Source organism: Candida tropicalis, assembly GCF_000006335.3.
Source record: "Candida tropicalis MYA-3404 genomic scaffold supercont3.2, whole genome shotgun sequence".
NCBI lineage: Eukaryota > Fungi > Ascomycota > Pichiomycetes > Serinales > Debaryomycetaceae > Candida > Candida tropicalis.
Genome location: NW_003020049.1, coordinates 2,083,304 through 2,103,778, shown reverse-complemented (window position 1 = coordinate 2,103,778; position 20,475 = coordinate 2,083,304). Strand labels below are relative to the sequence as shown.

Sequence of the window (20,475 nt, the reverse complement as noted above, 5' to 3'; positions counted from 1 at the left end):
TTGTCTTCGTTCAGCTTCCGCCGCAACAACCGTTGACAAAACTAAACAAAAAGACTTTGCAACTTTTTTTTTTACAGCACGTATATCGCCAACGATCACTAAAATCTATATTTAAAATGCCAAAAAAAAAAACTGATAATAAATTGATTAAACTAAAACTTAAATCTATAATAACTATAATAATTAAATGAAATTAAAAAGAAACACTAACTCAACGATAGTCAAAATCTAACTGCTGCCTCCAAAGAAGGAAAGCCTCTTCTTAGATGTTTCTCCATTAATACTTTCAGTTCTCTTGTATTCGCCAGATCTTCTTGTCCGACTGGGTTTTTTCAAAGAGCTTCTTATCTTAAGACGATTCATGTGAGACCCATTTTCAGGACTTTCATCATCTGATGCAAAGTCGATAACTTCTTCTTGTAAACTCAATTGAGAAGGTGTATGAGTACTTGATACTACTCGTTTCTTAAATGGTTTAGTTTGTTCAGTACTAGGTCTTCCCTCTGGTTGTTTCATTTGGGTGTCATCCATATCAATAAGTGAAACAAATGATTCGTTTCCTGGTTTACTATACACAACTGATGGTGATGTACTAGCAGAATCTAAACCAACTTCTAAGTCAATTAGATTTGATTCCTGAATACTTACTTTGGGTTTTTCCGATGCTTCTCCAGTAGGCAAAATACTAGCAGACAGTTTGGAGTTTGTAAGAGGTGGAACAATGATGTTAGGAGGGGCAACGGCAGCATCCACAGAAGGTGCTCCACTTGCAAACTGTAAGTAAGAAAATGGTGCTGGTTTGGATGTTGAAATTGGCACTGTACCCAGTTCTGTGACAATTGGTTGTTGCGGTTGTACTGGCTGTGGTTGTGGCTGTGGTTGAATTTGTTGATTCAATTGAGCCGGTTGTTGTGGGGGTGTAGATGCAATCATTGTTGGTAAATGTGGTTGAGGAGGTGTAGGAATTGAACCCTCTTGTACCGTCTTCTGTGGAGGTGATGGGCCTTTCTGAGTCAATGGTTGTTGAATTGGAGACATATCTTCTTCTGGTTTAGCTCTATACCCTCCCCATGGGTTATTCTTCTTTGTAACTTCAATTTGCTCAAAATTCCCCTCTTGTTTCGGAATACTAGTAGCTTGTATATATGGAAATGGATTCCTGGTGCCACTCTTATTCGATGGTATAGTTGGTATTTGCTGAGGATTGGTATTTTCCACTGCTAACTTCTCCACATCTTTAGATAAACCAAGTAAATCGTTGTCATTAGCAACTTCCAAATTACCAAACTTATCATGGCTCTCAACAACAGGTGAAGTAACAACATTTGAGAATATATCATCTGCCAACTTTTCTGCTTGTTCTTTCTTCGTGCATGGCTCCTCTTTATTGGCTTTTTCAAAAACCTCAATACTCTTGGATGAAATGGCATCCGAATGAGAAGTTTTCATACTTGTCAGTCTCAGTGGAATAGCACTCTTTTGGCTTGTTCCATCAGGTAAATCAAATTCATCCAATGATGGATATCTTTGCTCGGCATCTTCCAAATCTTCGATTTCGGCAATCTCTTTAGCCAAGTCATCATCCAGACTAAATCCTGCAAGTGATTCTGCAGAAGATCCTGCTGTCAAACTTGTAGGAACTTGAAGATTATCTGACTTAACCGTTGATGACAATTCAGAAGTAACTTCATTATTTGGTAGTGGTTGATGTGGTGGTTGATAATGTTCATTGGCAGCTTCTTTATTGTTTTCTTTTTGAACCAGAACAGGCCCTGGGGTTGGTGATGCATGCGTGGCTTGAACAGATAATACAGTAGGTTGGTCTTTCAATGGTAATGCATTTTTTGAATTTGCAAGTGCTTGTTGTTGGTAATACATTTGTTTTTGTCTTAAAAGCTCATTCTGCTTTTGGACTTGGTATTCATGCAAAGCTTGGAAGTTGTAAGAACCAGCATTGTAGAAATCCTTCAACTTTAATTCATTAAAGTCAAGTTTCATTATTTTACAAACCAACATGGTTACTTGAACAATATTTGGACGGAAAAATGGGTTTTCTTGAAGCATGATGATTATTAGATTTTTAAGATCTCCAGAATACTCGGGTAATGGTGGGAATTGAAAGGATGCATGCAAGATGGCGATATCCCCATTGGTTTCAAATGGAGTAATGTAATAGCATAATTTATAAAGGAAACATCCCAATGCCCAGATATCCGCCTTCTCATCAATCGCAAAACCCCTATATAAATCAACCATTTCTGGGGCTCGGTATTGAGGTGTGGTATGGTAAAGAATATCATGACTAAGGTAGTTGAATTGTTGTTGGTCTTGTGGCGCCATCGTGGGTACTGTTGTTGATCCGAAATCACACAATTGGAACACATTCTTTGAATCGATCAATACATTCTCTATCTTGATATCACGGTGAATCAATTTCAATTTGTGCATCTCATATATCCCTTGACAGATATCCAACATGATTTTAAGGATCTGAGATTCAGTCAATTTAGTTTTTATATGTTGATTCATATAATCTAATAAAGACCCGTTGGGACATAATTCCATCAATACTAAAACTTGATACGTTCCGTCCTCCAATCTTTCGGCATGAGAATCATAATATTTGACAATATTTCGGCTATGACGTAAGGTCTTCATAACTTCGACCTCTTTTCTTAGTTCGTTTAAACCATTTTTATCCTGGATAAGTACTCTCTTTAAACAAGCAATATTAGAATCATTCTCCGAGGGATCGATGGTAACTTTGTAAATATGAGCAAACCCTCCTTCAGAGAGATATTTTACTACCGTGGCCTTATGTTTCCCAACCTGAAGGACAGTGCCTTCGGCAAGCTTTTGGATGTTCCCCATCTTGAAAATCGGTGACAGAATGAAATGGATATAGGAAAGGACCAAATGCCGAAAACAAAAAACAAAAAAAAAGAGGGAAACCAATTGAAAAGAAAAAAAAAAATTGGGATGGTTTTAAGATTTAAACAGTGGCGTAGTTGAACAAAGAAAAATGATTTTTCGAATCGAAAATTATTATTATTTTTTTTTTTACCACCAGAGAGGGAGCGAGCTAGTGAGAGAGACAGGGGCGGAAGAAAATTGATAATTAATTATTTCGGGTCCAACTTCACAGCAACAGAACTAAAATCACAATCAATCCAGCCGATAAAGAAAAAGCCAAAAAAGAAAAGCTCAATTCAATTCAATTCAACTTTTTCAAATCAAATCCCTTTTTAATTACAATAAAATTAGAGCCAACACACGCATGCATTAGCACGGGTCATACTTATATAACGTTACCCACCTGAGTGTACAACGACAAAAAGAATGCATTGCGGACCTCACACGGTGGTAGTAAAAATTAAGGGGAATACCGTACTAACGATTCTCGATTTCGTTCTCTTGTGTTATACGGTATTGCGATACAAAAATTTTACTACGGAGAAGAGTAACGGTACATTCCTTTCTGACACATCAACTATCACAAACTTACACAAGTTAGTAAACTACACTATTCAAATTCCTGTTTATAAATATTTTGGATCTCTTCATAAGTGAAAGGGACGAATATCATCTCAACCCCAGAAGAGTTCTTTACCAATTGACACATCTTATGTTCCACATATTCTTTCAAGAATGTACGGAAGGTAATTTCATTGGATGTAATGAATTCATTCAAACATGTGTTGTAAAGATCTTTTAATTCAACTGCAACCTTAATAGTACCTTTCAATCCAACTCTTGCACCCTCTGATGGGGCTGATTTCTCCATATTATCCAATTGAGCAATCAATAATTCTCTATACAAGTTACGGTGATTTTCAGTAAGCGAACGTAACACGAATTTCGCACCTAAACCACCGACATATTTCTTGGATCTTCCGATATTCAAAACATCCTTGAATGATGTTTCGCGTTGATACGAGGAAAACGTTGTCAAGTCGTGCCAGATAAGATTCATATTCTTCAATTTTGACAGATCCCACAATAATGGCACATTGATGTGATCCGTAGATGACATTGCCCACACCTCAGGAAGACTCATTAGTTGTGACAACAATGTTTGGGTTTTGTCTACTCTAAAGACTTCCCCATCAAGATTGTGAATAATCAATAGAATTTTCGGGATATGAAAACCGCATTTAGGTACGGGTTTTCTTGACTCTTCTAAATAATTCATCACAAACGGAACAGTACCAGCAACGTGTTTAGGAATGATAACATCGGGTACTAAAATTGATCCAATGTCGAAGATCATTTTTCTAATATTCACACTAGGATTGTACCCATTTATCACCAACACCTTAGGTAGTTCTTCTTTACCAACAACTTCTTTCCACCATAACCCAAAATAGTTCTGAGCAAAATCTTTAAGAATATCGATCTTCGATCCAATACCAAAAAAATTAAGGTTGAATCCTTGAGTCAACTCAAAACACCATTGATTATACAAGTATTTGTGTAATTGCCAAAGTTCTTGTTTCTGTGAAGAACTAACAGCATCCCCAAGCTTCACAAGTTTGTAAAACTCACTAAAATCTAATTCTGGTGCAACCGATGATAATAAATTGCCACTTGCTTTGTGTCTCCTACTTTGCTGTTCAAAATACCCTTCGGATCCTTCCAAGAAAAAGACCTTATCATCTAAAAATCTACCTTCTTTGTATTTGGCCGGATCAACTCCATCAAAATACTTCTTTATGTACTCTTCATCGGCAATGTTACCATTTTCATCTAGGTTTGGAATAGGAAGTGGTTCAAACACCATACTATCATCTTCTTCAATTTTGGATTTGGCTATTCCACTGATAGTCGGTACGGAGTTTCTATCATAAATTTGGTCGAAAATTGAATGTAGATACTTCACTGGAGGTTTTGGGATTATTAATTCCTTTGGTTTTGGTGGTTCACTTTCTTGTTTCTTTTCAGATTTGAACAATTTATCATCTTGATGGAAGATACTCTTGACACTATCGGCAACGTGTTCACTCTTCTTTGGTCTGCCTCTCTTCTTTTTCACACCTGATTTGCTTTTTGTCTGCATCCTGAACTCGGATTTCTTCTTGACTACCTTTGGGGCTTCTTCCTTAATTTCAAAATCATCATCCTTATCGTCTTCACTTACAAGTTCATCGACATCATCTTCTTCTTCTTCTTCGTCTTCTTCAACTGTGTCATCGATGAATTCTTCACTGCTACTATCACTGGAGTAAGTTAACTCCTTCACAATTTTCTTAGGAGCAGCTTGTCTTCGTGGTCTTGATGATGTTCTTTTATGTTGCTTACTCTCCTTTTTTAGAATTGGGACCACTTTTGTTAAGTCAATTTCTACTTGAACATCAGGAGCATAATTAAACAAATTATTATCTTGTTCTCCACGTGATTGTTTGATGATTCTTTCTGCAAGAATTCGATCTTGTTCATCAAGAAAATCATTATTATCATCATCATATTCATCCATTAATCTGTTGTATAGATTGGTATTTGCTCTTTTTCTTGCAGATTTGTCAAGATCTGCCATTGATCTCTTCTCTGGAGAAGCTAAGCCAGCCCTACCATTGGGAGTTTTAACTGGTGAAAACTTAAACTTGGGGATTCCAGGAGATACAAGTGTTTCAATTCGTCTTTTGGTAGGTGATCGAAATGGACTTCTATGAGGAGTACCTGGTTGTGACATTTTTGTTGATATGTAATTATTGAACCTAGTTAACAATACAGGATGAAATTGAAATGAAAATTTCCTAAAACTTTGATGGTCGCGTTGTAATTTCAAAACAAGAAAAAAAAAAAAAAAAAAAAAAAACTAAAATCATCTTCATCATCATTTGCATCATCTCGTTAGTTTCAATATCTACGAATCACTTCTGATCCTAGAGTAATACATATAACAACTTCAAAAAAAATGTTGACATTCTGTCCCAACTGTTCTAATATGTTACTTATCAACACTGGCAATGATGGTCTTAATAGATTTTATTGTTCCACTTGTCCCTATGTTTTCAAAATAAGTGGTCTACAGATGTATGATAGAAAGAAATTGCATAGAAAAGAAGTTGATGATGTTCTTGGTGGTGAAGGTACTTGGGATAATGTTGATCAAACTGCTGCCCAATGTCCAATAGATTCATGTGGTGGTGATAAGGCATACTTTTTCCAATTGCAAATTAGATCTGCAGATGAACCGATGACTACTTTCTACAAGTGTGTAAAATGTGGACATAGATGGAAAGAAAATTAAATGTATATATCATATTATTTGGTTGTGGATTTTAACCTAAATTGATTCCAATTACGTTGATCCTTCGTTAACTGGGCTGTAATATCGTTGATTTTTTGGGTATCAAGAAGTGGTGATAGATACATACACGATTCAGGATGAGGGAAAACCTGTCCCCAACTATCATCAGGTCGTATGTGAGATTCGATTCCTGGATTATCATCTCCTTCATAATATTCCTCTTCATCAGAATATGTTTTCACTTCTTCGTAGCTTGACTGTGAACCATAACTACTGGAATTGTAATCAAGTCTATGAAAGACTGGATTAGCTCGTAAAGTTTTATGGTAATTGATCACCTCCTTATACTTCTCTTCATTTCTTCCAGCAATTAATGATTGTAAATTAAACTCATTTGACGATTTTGTCACAGACTTGTTGATACTTTTAGGTATTAAGGGTATTTGTCCTTTGAATGGTCGTTCAGATGAAATGTGAACAAAATCTACTTCATGTAAGCATTGTGAAAATGACCATCTATTGATGGATGTAACCTCTCTATCCATGATTTGTGGTAATGGATATCCAAACTTCTTAAACTTATCGAGATCAAACCTATGATTGGAGTTGCCAACGCACAAATCACCAAATACTCGAGATACAGTGAATCCATTCAACCAAGTGACTCGTGATTTAGTACATGGATAAACCAGTTTGGGTCGAAACAAATCAATAAAATTTCTGGTCTCTTCGAATGATGAATGACGGGAAAACATCAACATGATTGCCATTGGTAGTAGTTCATCTTGGTTTTTTGGTAACAACCACTGTCTTTCATCATGTTCATAAACTCTATGACCTCTTATGGTAGTGAATAAACATTTAAGATCACGGGGATCAATTTCTGATATCTTCCTTGGTAAACATTGACCAGCATAGTCGATCACATTGAAATTTATAGCATGTTTTATGATTATTAGTACTGGTGGTGGAGATTTAGGATAACCAACATTAAATATTGGTCCTGTCTTGAATGTTGTCTTGATCGGTGAGTAGAAATCACGGTGCTTTCGTAGTAGTTCATTTCTCCTTGTTACTAAGTCATTAGCTCGTAGCTCGGAATCAAAATAGTTAGCGATTTGGAACCACGCTTCCTCGGATCCCGATACAGAATCAACAAACATAAACTGTATTTCGTCGTCTACTGGATATAATTTCAACAACTCCATTGCAGCAAATATCCCTTCACTATTTGGCATAATTGAAATGTACGGTTCACCTCGGTATGTAAAAGTAGTATCAATATATATCTGATCAAGTACTTTCAATCCAGTAATGTAGGGAAACAAATATGTATTTTTTATCAAAGTTGATGCCCACCATGATTCTGCTCTAATATCTCCTGTGGCTAGCACTGCTTTATCTATTCCTTCTAGTAGAAACATCACTGATCCAGGGCAATGATATGAAGGAATCAAAGTCACAGTAAGTTTGCATTGCAGAGTTTCAATTTCAAATGGTTCGTTGTACTCTTTTGCCACCAAGTAAGGTAATACCGTCAGATACTTGTCTTCCAATGCAATGATACATTTGGTCAACAAAGAACAGTAAACGCGGTTGCAGAACGATTTATTCAACAATCCTTGTAAATGATCCTGATGGCTGTGTGTTAGGAGAAAAACTTCACCATTACTAGTGAATCTATCAAGGTGCACCCCAGGGAATTCATAAATCTCTCCATGAAATGTATTCCCCAGATTCATTCCAGTTAAAAAAAAAATAATGTTGCTTGATATGGAGTACTGTTTGTGCTTGCAAAAAGTCAGGATATTTTTGTGAGTTTCAAATGCGTGTTGATTTCAGACTTCGAAATGAATATTCCCACTACTGTCTTGTGCATACGTCTTTTTCAAGCAAATAACAGTCATAAAAACATAGGACATAAACTGTGCAATTTCTATATAATATTCAATATATACAATGTTACTAGCCTTTTTCTGATTATATCTATTCTTGTGAACAAGTTACGAGAGTATATGCTAGACATTAGAATTTCTTCTTTTTCTTGACACATATCGTGTGTAGCACAATATGTTTCATGTGTCTACATTTATTACTTGTATTCGTTGCACTACTTTTTGAAATCGTAAAGAAGAGTTCAAAACCTATCATAGACTAAATTTAAGCATATTAACACCATATCCGCTAACATCCCCTTTACAACAATAAATGTACCAACTCCATCATGAGTCATTTTAACCCAAAAAACGAGAAAATATTTATTTACTGAAGTTTATTTAGTTTCTAAATTATCCCTCAGATGTAGAAGCCATTTGAATATTCCTACAATTTGTGATTAAATTGTTTTATCCAACTAATTGAGACAATGGTTTACCAAATTCTTCTATTTTTGTTTACAGCATTCTTCATGCAATTCAAACTCATCAATGCAACGTCTGGTGGCAGCACAGATGATGATTTAGTTCGGGCAATGTTTCATGAGATTGAATTTCTTGAGACAGATGAATCTACTGGCATAGATACTGTTAACTTGTTAAGATGTTTGTACTATCAAGGCTTACCTGGTGCTTGTTTGGTGGGAGTTCTGAATTATGGCCTGTTGACTATAGTGTGTGATAGTACACTAGCTGACAAAGAATGTGTGGTCAAAATAGCTGCTTGTTGTTACAAAATAATGGAATCTGATTTGTTCTTTGGATCACAGTACAATATCGATGATATTGATGACTTGAATAATATTTATACTTTGGATGCCAGTTTAGATAGGGCTAGTGTGGCCAGGTATAATGGAGTGTTAAGAAATATGCCCATAGAACCAACCAATAGTAGCCATCTGTCCGCCAGTATGGCTACTGCCACTCCTATAGAACAAGATCCAGTCAAAATATGCAAGCCACCTCTTTACCATATATTTAAAGTTACTCAAGGGAGCTACCGCAATAGAAACAAAGACTACTAGCCTGAATAAGTTACAGAGAAGTCAAATTCTTTCAAGAGTTGATGTTTTAAACACAGAGCTGTTGGCATTTTTAAAATCTATAAACGAAATGTATATCCCTATATCAAGACACCATAATATTCTACTCTATTATACTGGTGGTATAAATTCTCCCATTGGACAATAAACCTATCACTAATAGGTAATAATAATAACCCACTAAGGCTCAACTTACTCACTCTAGCCAAACTTTCAATGTAAATAATTTTTGTTTTACATAATCCCAAGAATTTATAAAAGAATAAAATATATGCCACAGGAACACATGTACCGGGACCGTTCAAAAGAAGAACATCAGGTTTATGGTTTAATAATTTGATTGCTGAAATAACAAATGAGTATAAAGTAGTTGGAATACTTAAAATATAATTTTGACCCACTTGTCTTGCTCTAGGAATTGAAATGTAATTTGTAGTGGCGGTAGTTCTCTTCTCTTCAAATTCTTTTGCTTTAGATAAAGAAGAATTATCCCCATCTGAATAAATCCATGTTCTAGTTGCATTAGGCATCTCCATTTTTGAAACAATTCTCATCATTTCTCCAGTATGTCCTCCAGACCCTAACAAAATTGAAATATGAGCCGCATCGAGTAATTTCTTTGGAGTTGTTGTTGAAGGAGGTAATCTTAATGCAGGAAGAATGTATAGTAATCTAATTAATACTAAAAATACTGGTGCAAACACTAATCCAATGATTATACAATAGAATGTTTCAACATCCATGGTTGGTCTCAAGTTGTTGTTTAAACAGAGGGTCGTTGTCATTTTTTGGTTGTCACTATTTTTTTTTTCAAGGTTGATATTTTGCGTACGTTACAGTTTGCATAACGCTGCTGTTACGTAAATTTATTTATACGATTACACATAATAATTACTCTACTCTTCATAATCATCTTGCAATGCTTTGTATTTCTTCTTAGAAGGTTTGGATGATGTCTGTGGTTTATTGTAACCACCTTTGTCCTTTTCAGCCAATTGTTTCATTACTTTGGCCACAACAGCACTCAATTTTTTCATATCATTAGTTTTCCCTGGTAATGGTCTCTGTTTACCAAAACAAACTCTCATAGGGTTATTATCCAATAATAATAATCCAGCCGTAGCTTTGTTCTCATTCATTTCATTTTCGTCAACTGCTTTTGCAAATGCATTGGCGGATTCCTTGTCTTCAAAAGAAATAAACCCACATCGACTTTCACCATTAATGACAATTGATTTCAATTTACCGTACTGTGATGCATGACTGGAGATCAAATTCTTGGGTATATCTGATGGAAATCCAAATATGAAAAACGATGTCATTTCAGTATATTTATTTACATCCAACAGATTACTAAATGGTAGTTTCTTTGCTAGCTTTCCAATATCCATAGGCCCATCTGACCCCACTTTCACAACTTCTTCTTCTTCTTTCTTTAAATTCAATTTTTCAGCCAATTTAGATAATATGTCTTTGGATTTATTTTCTTGATCTTTGAATTTTTGTTCTAGTTTATCTGCCATTATAGCTTTAACTTCACGGTTTGTTGGATTTGGTGTATTCCATAATGGTTCAAGACCTGCCATTTTCAAAGCAGTATCCCGAATATCTGTAGGTATTCCATAAGTTATATCTAACAAACATGATTGACAGCAATTTCTGGCTCTGGCACAAGTCATACAAATTATAGTTTTTTGTAATTTAGTGGATGCTGTTCGGTTCCCCCATCTATACACTGTGAATGGTCTAGTGCATTGACGACACTCATCTCCATCGACTTGTTTGATCATTTTTATGTGTTTGTCATTACCTAAACATTTAGAACATATTGAAAACGTGTCGGAACTCATGGTGGTAGGTGTTATTCAAGAAGAAGATGTTGTCAATAGAGATTCAAAAAAAAAAAAAAAATTGAAGAGTGATGAGATGAACCTTACAGATTTAAAAACAATTGTACGAACAAAAAAAAATTGTATTAATGTCTATTAATGATTATTTATACAAGCTAATAAGTTCTTGTTAGTATTAAATTCATTGTCAATTAGTTAATTAATCTATTCTTGATCTTTTCATTATAAATCAGTGTTAAAAAGCTCTGAAATTATTGTTGTTTCCACATGGTATTTCAGGTGAAGAAATTCGTTGTTGTTAAAATAATCATTCATCATTAAAATAAAAGGAATCAAGAATTGAATAATTTATTATTTCCAATTATTCACATACCTTTATGTATTCCTGGCTTGGTTAAAGTAGAAATTAAAGAAAACAAAAAGAAAAAAAAAAGAAAGTAAAAACTAAATGGAAAAAATTTTCTCTTGATTCCTTTCCCTCTCTATTTATACTTTTTTTTTGTCTTCTCGCGATAGTTTCATCCCAATTTGCAAAAAGTTAGGGCAAACAATTTTTCATCTAGGTTTGTGATACCAACTGTTTCGGCATTAATTCTAGTCTTCTGAACAAAATCATAAAGTATATAATCACGAGGAATGTACTCTATTTCATCAGCATGTTGTTGTCTAAATTTTTTAATGAACTCAATATCATCTAACACTTTGTTTTTTACTATATCAAGTTTATTGTTGTTAATTGGGAATTGACCCAAAATCATACTGAAATCAACTTCATTCTTGTAAAAATTATCTCTTTCGAAAGAGTAAAGACTACCCTCTTGTGCTTCTTCCAAATCATGCTCCAATCTAGAATGATCAAGGGTATTTCTTTGAATTATGGCACTAACTAAATCATCATAATGCTCACCACTCAATAAAGATTTGGCCAACGGAGGGAAAATATAAGTCAAATGCGTGGTAGCGACATTTCCACAGTTGATAATTTCTGAAATGCATTGATTGGCCAGTTGTCTAATGTCCTCATCATCATCAAAGAGGCCTCTTTCGAAACAAAGTGACAAACAAGCTGAGTAAAGGAATCCTTTTTTATTGGTGCATCGCTTTAAATACGAAAAAATAGCGTTGAATCCCATTATCCTAGTATCAATCTCTTCGAAACTAGCTGTGTACTTCACACATTGATCAAAAAACTGTTTGTTATCATCATCAACAAAACGTGCAGAACATTCAAATAATCCTGGTTGATTTTCTTGCATTGGTGGAAGGGGAGTAATGTCATCCATAGTAGAGTACAATTTCAAAGCATGTACCTTTGTGTAGTGAAAATTATGTGATATGATAAACTTTCTAATTAACAATGGGCAAGCAATAGTGTTTGTTGAAATATAATCCAACACTCTGTCGTGAACATTATCATATTCTGATTGTAATGCCAACTTGATGTAGTCCAAATTATTTGCCTTGTCATTATTCAATAGATAAACAACAAATGATTCAAGAAACAATTGTCTTCCGCCGTCTAAAGTTTCTCTTTTAGTGATCAATTCCTCAAAGTATGATGAAAGCCTCGAATCAACTTCACATCCCATTCTATCCAAGATGTTGATATACTCATTAGCAATAACGTAGTCACCAAATGCTAGGTGTGAATACTTTTCTATAGGGAAATCGATCTTACAGGTACCATGTTTTAAACAAATCAATACACCATGTAAAGAATTCAATTGTAATTTAGATTCCAAAGCACTTGTGATAAATGCTTGCAATTCATTTGGTTTCAACATGTGAGCAATGATTTTTGCAGCAAACTCACGAACTTTCCAAGACTTTTTACCAAGTAACTTAATGACTGCATCTCTTAATTCTATTTTACCACTTGAAGTGAACTCTAATTGTTCTAATATTATCAATATAGGAAACACGGTTTGATCTTGACCATTAACTAAATACTCAACAAAAACTTGTTCAATCTTTTTAAATCTAGCAAAAAATCTATTGGAATTGACCTTTGCTCCTGAGAATATTTTTCTTTCCAAATGGCCAAATAACATCAAGGCACAGTTTCGGATAGACCAGTTTGATGCATCAAAGTTTTGTAAAGAAAGGAATAAAGCTCTTTCTATAAAAGGTGAACTCTCTCCAGTTAATTGGCTTTCTTTAAATAATTGAGATAAAGTGTTAAATGCGTGTACTTGTGGTAAATCTTCTTTGGATTCAGACTCATACGGCAAGTTTGCAATCTCAAATAATTGTTCAAAAACGAAATCTCCCAAATTCTTATCCTTGGCGGCTATTAACATAGATGGAATCACATATAATAACCCACCAGATCTTCGAGTAACCAATTGTTTAATTTCACTTCTGATATACGTTATTTCATTTTTGACGTACGTTTCAATTCTTGTACTATCCAATGAATGGAGTAATCTTGATATAGCAATCATTGTTGGGTACAGTGATGAGATTGCAGCTCTAAACTTGATATTATGAAGTTGTGCAACAACAAGATGAAAGCACTCATCCACGTCCTGTAAGTTTGGCTGTTTTTGCAACAACGCAAGAAATAAATCATTGGCACCCTGTAAAACTTTCCATGAATAATTAACAACCTCTTTTGATTTCACAAATTCGAGTTCATTAGCATAAGCTATTCTCTCAGTTGATAATATGTCAGTCATTCTTCTAGTTGCCTGTTTTGCAGCTACTAACAACGTTTCAAAATCACCACAGATACCAAGTCTGCTAGTAACTACTGCCAGTGCTTGAAGGTAACCATGTTCACCAGATTCTTTTCCCAAACCTCGGTACAACTTGTTCATAAATCTATCCAAACTATTAGCTTCTTTGTGATACTTGGCCAAAAATGCTACTGCCAAAGCTGCACCTTCACTTTCACGTCCTGATAACCTCGGTAAAATGGCAAATGTTTTGTCTTCCAACGCCTGGACTTTGTTAAACATTTGAGAAAACTTTTGACATTGAATTAAAAATTGCAAACTTGACTCACGGATTAATTTATAGTTGGAAAATAAGTTATCAATCAACAACTCAATTAAATGCTCATCAAATACATTTTCTATTTTCTCATGAAGATATTTGAGTATCATAATACTTCCCAATTTTTGTTGGAAATTATTTTGAGCTTCCAAATGTCTGAATAAAAGAGCTTTAAACTTGAGTAAATACTCCCTCGCAACAACTTCGGATTCTTTACCCAACTTCCCTCTTAAAGACTCTGCCAATTTTCCATTAATGAACTGATAAATGGTTGAAATAAATTTATCTTGCTGATCAGATTCATTAAGGTTGATTTCCATTATACGATTGTCGATAATCGTGTTAAAAGTATAGCTTGAAAATGGTTCTTTCTTTCCTCCGAATAATAACTGTAATGCATCATTACGAATTCTAGCATCTGAATGTACTAAACATGAAATCAACGATTTTTGATCTATTAATTCTAATGACTCAATAAATCTCATTTTTTGACCCATACTAAGAACACTAATAAGTGCATGAAGATTATCTTTACAATCTTCAACCAAAAATTGGAATGACTTTGGATCAATACTAATCAAACCGGGAAGTAAATGAGTAATTAAACTATGTCTCAATGCTATATTCTCCAAATCTAACAATCCTATCCAGGAATTGTACCATTCTTTAGTGTTTTTGTTTAGCTGTGTATAAATCTCATTGTAAATCACAACCAATGTTTTACTAATAGCGTTTCCTATGTTGTTATCAAACATGGACATTGCTTTCTGAGGGTAGTCTGGATACTTTTCAACAAAATAGTGAATACTGTCGAGTTTTCTAAGCAACTTTTCAAGAAGTACGAATAGATTCTTAGTCAAAGGTTGATGCATAATCATATCAATCCAAGAATGGATATCAACATTCTTAAAATGTAGTAGTTTATCTATGATCCCGTTCAAAGAATTCTGTAATGGAGAATGATTGCTATTGATATAATTCAAGCAATAATCAAAGATTTTGTCAACTTCTTCAAGGGTATTGTTAAATGTATTGTATCGTAATAAGCATATTGATAAGGTATCATTGAATATTACTCTCTCTTTATCTGTTCCATCTTTCAAATTAAATAAATTCAATAGATAGTTAAGATGTATGTTAACATCTTCTTCAACTGGTGGTTTCGTTTCAATTAAAGATTTCTTAACAGTCTTAAGTTCTGCAACATCCATTGTGTTTATAAAACCATGTCTGCAAAATGAAATATCACCAAGGGAAATGAAAAAGAAAAAAAAAATTTTCTTACTACGACGCGATGTGGTACAAGTTAGCCATTGTTTGATAACCCATAGATATAATAACAGCCGAACAATTGATTAATCAATGTAGTTAGCAATCCTAATTAACGAATCCTTATCGGTAGATAGACAAATTCTTGGAATCAGTTTAAGATTCAGATAAGATTAGGAGAGATTTAAAGGAAATTTATTCACAACGTGGGGATATATCCTCTCCGTATTTGGGTTCAGCGAGAGCTGAAAGAAAGAAAAAAAAAAAAGAGAGAAGGAAACAATGATTCACAGTGTTCTTAATCTAGATCTTTCCCAAGGATCGTCGTATATTATCTATACTAATAATAGAAATAACTTATCACGTGTGTTGTGTCACGTGTAATTGCTTCTCATGTACACGACCTTGGTCGTGTGTTTGATTCCCCAACAAAATTTGTTGAGCTCTCGTAAGAAATTTCTTTTTTTTTCTCCTTTAACATTTTAAATTTTCAATGATCAGATTTTACTGTCGCGCTTCCAATTTGGGATAATGTGAAGAACCTTTAGTTTTGTGCGGCCCCTCATCAAATTTTTTTTTTTTTTGCAATCAATCAATAAATCTACATGAGCCGTGGGATAAATGGAACTCATGAAGACAAATGTTGAGAACCATGGCGTCAACAATTTAGTCTAGACTAATTACATGCACAAACATTTGATGTATTCAATTGTTGAGTGTGATTGTGTTGAAATGATGTAAGACATGTTTTTTTTTTAGATTGAGAGATCTTTGTTGGCTTACATGCATAGGTTTTAAGCACAATTCTTCATCTAAAGAAAAGGTAGCTTAAAGCAAATAAAGAGCAGATTGATTAAACACTCTATTGTATTCTTATAATTATTGTAGTGTATGTGATCCTGCATGGGTCTATTTCCTTTTCTATCGAATCTAGTGCTAGCCCCCTATTTTCTATTTTATTTTGACTTGTCTAAGTTTTGAACACATCAGACAATTGCATTCTTAATTATTTTTTTGGGGTTTGCGAGCACATTCAACATGCATCCCCTGAGACACTTGCAGATGCTGTGTAGAGAAGTGTTTCTGGTAAAAATGTCGGAACAATTCAACAAAAAGGATATTGATCCGTTGTTGATAATCTACAACCGTAACTTATTTTGTTGCCAACGTTTTTTATCTTCAACTGTGAAAGGTCATTGTCATTCTAGCTCAAAGCGGGGCAAGTCATTATTAGCAAAGTATGAAATCAATAAAAAAAATAGTATCATGCATACTCACAAATTAATTCCAGAACTCAACTTTTATCTGCCTCACTCTAATAAAACAAAAAGCCAAAATAAAAAAAGAAAGAGGCGAGAAAATAAAAAAAAGGAAGGGAAAATTTTTTTTTCTATACTGCCACACACAAAACACACTCATTCACACACACACACACACACACACAGTATTAAATTTTCGTCTTTCTTTTTTTAATTTTCTTAAAACTATCAACAAATAATTAATTTCATTCAACCTCCTTTTTTTTTGTCTTTTTCTTTTTCTTCCTGTTTGCTTCCATAATTTTTATACCATCATCTTCATCTAAGATACAGTAATCATATATTATTTGAACGGAAGATGGACATTTTTAGTGAATTTATTGACATGGACTTCCCTTCAGTCCACGTCCCTCCTTCAACTGACAATATAAAATTCGGCAACCCTCTGCCAAATACTACTCCTTCTACAATCAAAGTAGATCCAAGCTACCTTTCCATTGCTCCAGAGAATTTAGCGTATTCTTTACGCATTGGCAAATTGCCTGCATACTCCAGAGTAGAGACACAGATTAAATTGGAATTGCAGCTTCACACAACAAACCCTTCAGCTCCAGCTTTCAATCACCTTAAACTTGCTCAAGATTTAGTTAGCAAAAACAAATACTGTTTGGCTGAAGAACTTCCAGCATCATTACAGCCTACCACTCTTTTCTTGGATGCATATGTCTTAACAAGTGACTTACAAAACTCATGTCAGATATGTGAACGTTGTACTGAAAGAGAAAGAAAAAGATCTTCAAGAGGAACCAAATCATCTGGTAAGATGTGGGATAGTGACCAGCCTAAGAAGGCAATTATATTTAATTCCAAAGAATTGGTTCCATTAACTGTTGTTCCTGGATGTGATTTAAAATTTGATTTGTCTGCAAGAATAATTTGTTACTGTAGACACCACAAGGAACTGGAGGGGTTTAAAATTCTTATTGTGTTGAAGGACTTCACTGGTAATGTTGTTGCTAAACAAGTTACTACTCCTATTTTGATTATGGATAGAAAGAAATCTGCTACTAGTCCACCTAACACAAGTAAGACAGTACTTCCTGAATCGGGTGGGGAAATCTTCCATCAGCTCTCTCCTCCAGAGTCAGCATCGGCATCTGAAGAACCTACATTTAAAAAGGCACGTCTTTCGAATACAACAGATGCTACAAGTCCGTTTAGTGATACTTCCACTTCAATCAATCGTCAATACTCGTCATTGAGTTTACACAATCAACAGTTTCAATTTACATCGCCTAGTCAGCAACCACATTTCCCAACTCCAATGATTCAGAAAATTATTCCGCAACAAGGTCTGATTAGAGGAGGTATTGAAGTGACAATCTTGGGATGCAACTTTCGTCCCGGTTTACTGGTTAAATTTGGTGTCAATCAAGCCTTGGCTACCCATTGTTGGTCAGAAACTACCATCGTGACTTACTTACCACCAGCCGCTCAACCGGGTCAGGTTTTGGTTAGTTTTGAGAATCAAGATACTAATGTTATGTATGGCGGTCCACAACAGCAACAAGTGTTCACCTATACTGATGATACCGATAGACAGTTGATTGAATTGGCATTGCAAATTGTTGGATTGAAGATGAATGGTAAATTGGATGATGCTAAAAACATTGCCAGGAGAATAGTTGGTACTGATGCCACTTCCAATAACAACAGTAATTATGTATCGTCGACAACTTCTCCGAATACTAGTGAGTGGTTTGATTCTGATAATAAGAATCTTGCCAAATTGAATAAGTTGGTGGAATTCTTCGAATCCAGAACCAATAATGATGCTGATTTGAAGAAATGGTCAAGTATGAAGACGTCAGAAATCTTTGGCGAAGAGGAAGAAGAATACTTTGCTGATAGTGAAGCAGTTCCGTCCTACAAGTCTATTTTCCCAGAACCACAAAGCACAACACAAGAAGCTGAAGCTGAGGTGACATCTGATTCTTCTGAAGACATGGTGGTGAATTATATTAATCATCCACGTAAAACAGTGGAAAATGATAAAATGTTGATATTTTTCTGGATACCAGCCCTAGTGGCAATTTTCACCATATTTTTCATGGTTTATGTTATGGGTTTCGAATTGAACAGTAATATTGTTTTTGATAAGATTGTACAAGTAATTTCTTCTTTTAGCTAATTTATTTTAATTTTAATGTGTTTGTTTCTAATTAGTATGATTTTTTTTTTATACATATTATCTATTAGACTACTTGAGTTAATGATAATGATAATATATATTTCTATTTAGAGTATGATGATGATGAAAGGATTTAGATTAGAATTGCGTGGTTTGTAGTTTGACCAGTTGTAACATTACACTCCGAACTGGGTGACTTGGGCCAACCGAGAAAAAGGATTGGTACTGTTGACTAATAGAATTGAAGTATAGATATAATGTTTTTTTATTATTATTATTATTATTATTATTCCATCAATATATATGAGTGATCGTAATAAAATAACATTCTAAAAAAAAAAAAAGAAAATGAAAGTGATTAATAATTGCATATCAATTCATTGCCGTTGCTTCTGTGTTTGTCGGGTGGTGGAAAAAAATAAATGCAGCTTCTGTGGCTCGAACACAGTACCTCCAGATTACTAAAGAATCTTCAGTCTGACGCTCTCCCAGATGAGCTAAAGCTGCGTATTTAATGGAAGGGGAAACGGACTAGATAACTGGAATGTGTTTACTATAAAAGGAAGAAATACTCTTCATTAATGTCCTGATTGGTCTATTCATGTTGTAGGGTCTATATGATAACCTTTAGAGTCGTGCCAGCGTAGATAAATAGTGAAAACCGTTGTTTTTTTTGGAGTTCTGGTGATACTAGTAAGTTTGTTCAAGTGTGGTAAATTCTATATCTGATGTCTAATATGATGGCTGTACACTTGGTATCGCATGTTAGTTTCATTAATGATTAATAATGAATTGTAACAGAAATTTTTAGTTAGTTTTTATTATTTCATATAAACTTTGTTGGTATTTGCAACCAAAATATTCATCACAGTTTTACAAATCATTGATTGAGTTTGTTGGAACTACCTGATCTTTAAAAGATACTATCCTAATAAGAACCCATAAATCGAGTCACCTTTACCACTACTTCATATAGTGAAACGAATTATATGCCTTGGGCGTGAACAACATGTTCACATTGAATGAGTGATGAAAAAAAATGAAACTCACAAATGCCTGATTCATCACCGCGCAGAACACAGCAATTACAAACATATTCAAAGCAAGTGCAAAAAAGTAAGCCCAACGCGGGGCTCGAACCCGCAACCTTTTGATGACTAGTATATCTAAGAGTCAAATGCTCTACCGATTGAGCTAGCCAGGCTTGTTGTTGTGTTGTTAAAACCTGTACAAAATAACACTTGGCCGGTTGAAGGAAAGAATCATCTTCCACTTCATCGACACACCGTCACACCATCACATCCGACAACAAGATGGTTAGCAATATAACAGCAGATGACTACCACTGTTAAGTACCACTTCCAACAGTTCCTTAGAGGCTGTACTATATTTCTCGAGTATGCTTTATTAATTTGGTTTCACTTTGTTACCAACAATTACAATGAATCCATAGGCAACTAGTCAACTAAGAATTGATTGTCTAATAATTTCTCTATATGTTTTTGGATAACCGGAGCATACCAAATGAGTAGACTTCCATAAAGAATTTTCAATTTTTACTTTCAGTTGTACCATATTTTGTTGTAGAAAAATTTTAAAGCTCAGTGATTTTTACGCAAGAGGATACAAATAATAACAAGATATTTTACAACTACTGCTCCCACTGTTCTACACGTCTCTTA

At 34.5% G+C, this 20,475-nt stretch overlaps 10 protein-coding genes and 2 non-coding genes across 12 annotated transcripts; 4 read left to right on the top strand and 8 right to left on the bottom strand. All coding sequences in view use genetic code 12, as the record gives it.

Annotated features, from left to right (window-relative positions):
* Positions 1-228: 228 nt before the first annotated feature.
* AKL1 (serine/threonine protein kinase) lies at positions 229-2,871 on the bottom strand (the record flags this gene model as incomplete). The annotated part of the gene is made up of 1 exon (XM_002547690.1): positions 229-2,871. The coding sequence occupies one exon, from the start codon at positions 2,869-2,871 to the stop codon at positions 229-231; it is 2,643 nt and encodes an 880-aa protein (XP_002547736.1).
* A 652-nt stretch (positions 2,872-3,523) lies between these two features.
* On the bottom strand, positions 3,524-5,689 carry CTRG_02042 (origin recognition complex subunit 2; the record flags this gene model as incomplete). Its single annotated transcript, XM_002547689.1, has 1 exon — positions 3,524-5,689. One exon carries the CDS (start codon positions 5,687-5,689, stop codon positions 3,524-3,526), a length of 2,166 nt encoding a protein of 721 aa, XP_002547735.1.
* Positions 5,690-5,914: 225 nt separating this feature from the next.
* RPC11 (DNA-directed RNA polymerase III core subunit) lies at positions 5,915-6,250 on the top strand (the record flags this gene model as incomplete). Its single annotated transcript, XM_002547688.1, has 1 exon — positions 5,915-6,250. The coding sequence occupies one exon, from the start codon at positions 5,915-5,917 to the stop codon at positions 6,248-6,250; it is 336 nt and encodes a 111-aa protein (XP_002547734.1).
* Positions 6,251-6,264: 14 nt separating this feature from the next.
* PSO2 (Pso2p) lies at positions 6,265-7,992 on the bottom strand (the record flags this gene model as incomplete). The annotated part of the gene is made up of 1 exon (XM_002547687.1): positions 6,265-7,992. The coding sequence occupies one exon, from the start codon at positions 7,990-7,992 to the stop codon at positions 6,265-6,267; it is 1,728 nt and encodes a 575-aa protein (XP_002547733.1).
* A 623-nt stretch (positions 7,993-8,615) lies between these two features.
* CTRG_02039 (uncharacterized protein) lies at positions 8,616-9,209 on the top strand (the record flags this gene model as incomplete). Its single annotated transcript, XM_002547686.1, has 1 exon — positions 8,616-9,209. The coding sequence occupies one exon, from the start codon at positions 8,616-8,618 to the stop codon at positions 9,207-9,209; it is 594 nt and encodes a 197-aa protein (XP_002547732.1).
* A 98-nt stretch (positions 9,210-9,307) lies between these two features.
* Positions 9,308-10,012, bottom strand: CTRG_02038 (N-acetylglucosaminyldiphosphodolichol N-acetylglucosaminyltransferase anchoring subunit; the record flags this gene model as incomplete). The annotated part of the gene is made up of 1 exon (XM_002547685.1): positions 9,308-10,012. The coding sequence occupies one exon, from the start codon at positions 10,010-10,012 to the stop codon at positions 9,308-9,310; it is 705 nt and encodes a 234-aa protein (XP_002547731.1).
* Positions 10,013-10,123: 111 nt separating this feature from the next.
* On the bottom strand, positions 10,124-11,077 carry CTRG_02037 (uncharacterized protein; the record flags this gene model as incomplete). The annotated part of the gene is made up of 1 exon (XM_002547684.1): positions 10,124-11,077. The coding sequence occupies one exon, from the start codon at positions 11,075-11,077 to the stop codon at positions 10,124-10,126; it is 954 nt and encodes a 317-aa protein (XP_002547730.1).
* A 518-nt stretch (positions 11,078-11,595) lies between these two features.
* On the bottom strand, positions 11,596-15,285 carry CTRG_02036 (tRNA methylation protein; the record flags this gene model as incomplete). Its single annotated transcript, XM_002547683.1, has 1 exon — positions 11,596-15,285. One exon carries the CDS (start codon positions 15,283-15,285, stop codon positions 11,596-11,598), a length of 3,690 nt encoding a protein of 1,229 aa, XP_002547729.1.
* Positions 15,286-16,381: 1,096 nt separating this feature from the next.
* On the top strand, positions 16,382-16,816 carry CTRG_02035 (uncharacterized protein; the record flags this gene model as incomplete). The annotated part of the gene is made up of 1 exon (XM_002547682.1): positions 16,382-16,816. The coding sequence occupies one exon, from the start codon at positions 16,382-16,384 to the stop codon at positions 16,814-16,816; it is 435 nt and encodes a 144-aa protein (XP_002547728.1).
* Positions 16,817-16,960: 144 nt separating this feature from the next.
* SPT23 (Spt23p) lies at positions 16,961-18,793 on the top strand (the record flags this gene model as incomplete). The annotated part of the gene is made up of 1 exon (XM_002547681.1): positions 16,961-18,793. One exon carries the CDS (start codon positions 16,961-16,963, stop codon positions 18,791-18,793), a length of 1,833 nt encoding a protein of 610 aa, XP_002547727.1.
* Positions 18,794-19,216: 423 nt separating this feature from the next.
* On the bottom strand, positions 19,217-19,300 carry CTRG_06276. Its single transcript has one exon. It is a non-coding gene; the product is annotated as a tRNA-Phe (tRNA).
* A 612-nt stretch (positions 19,301-19,912) lies between these two features.
* CTRG_06275 lies at positions 19,913-19,997 on the bottom strand. The gene has a single exon. It is a non-coding gene; the product is annotated as a tRNA-Lys (tRNA).
* Between the last annotated feature and the right edge of the window lie 478 nt (positions 19,998-20,475).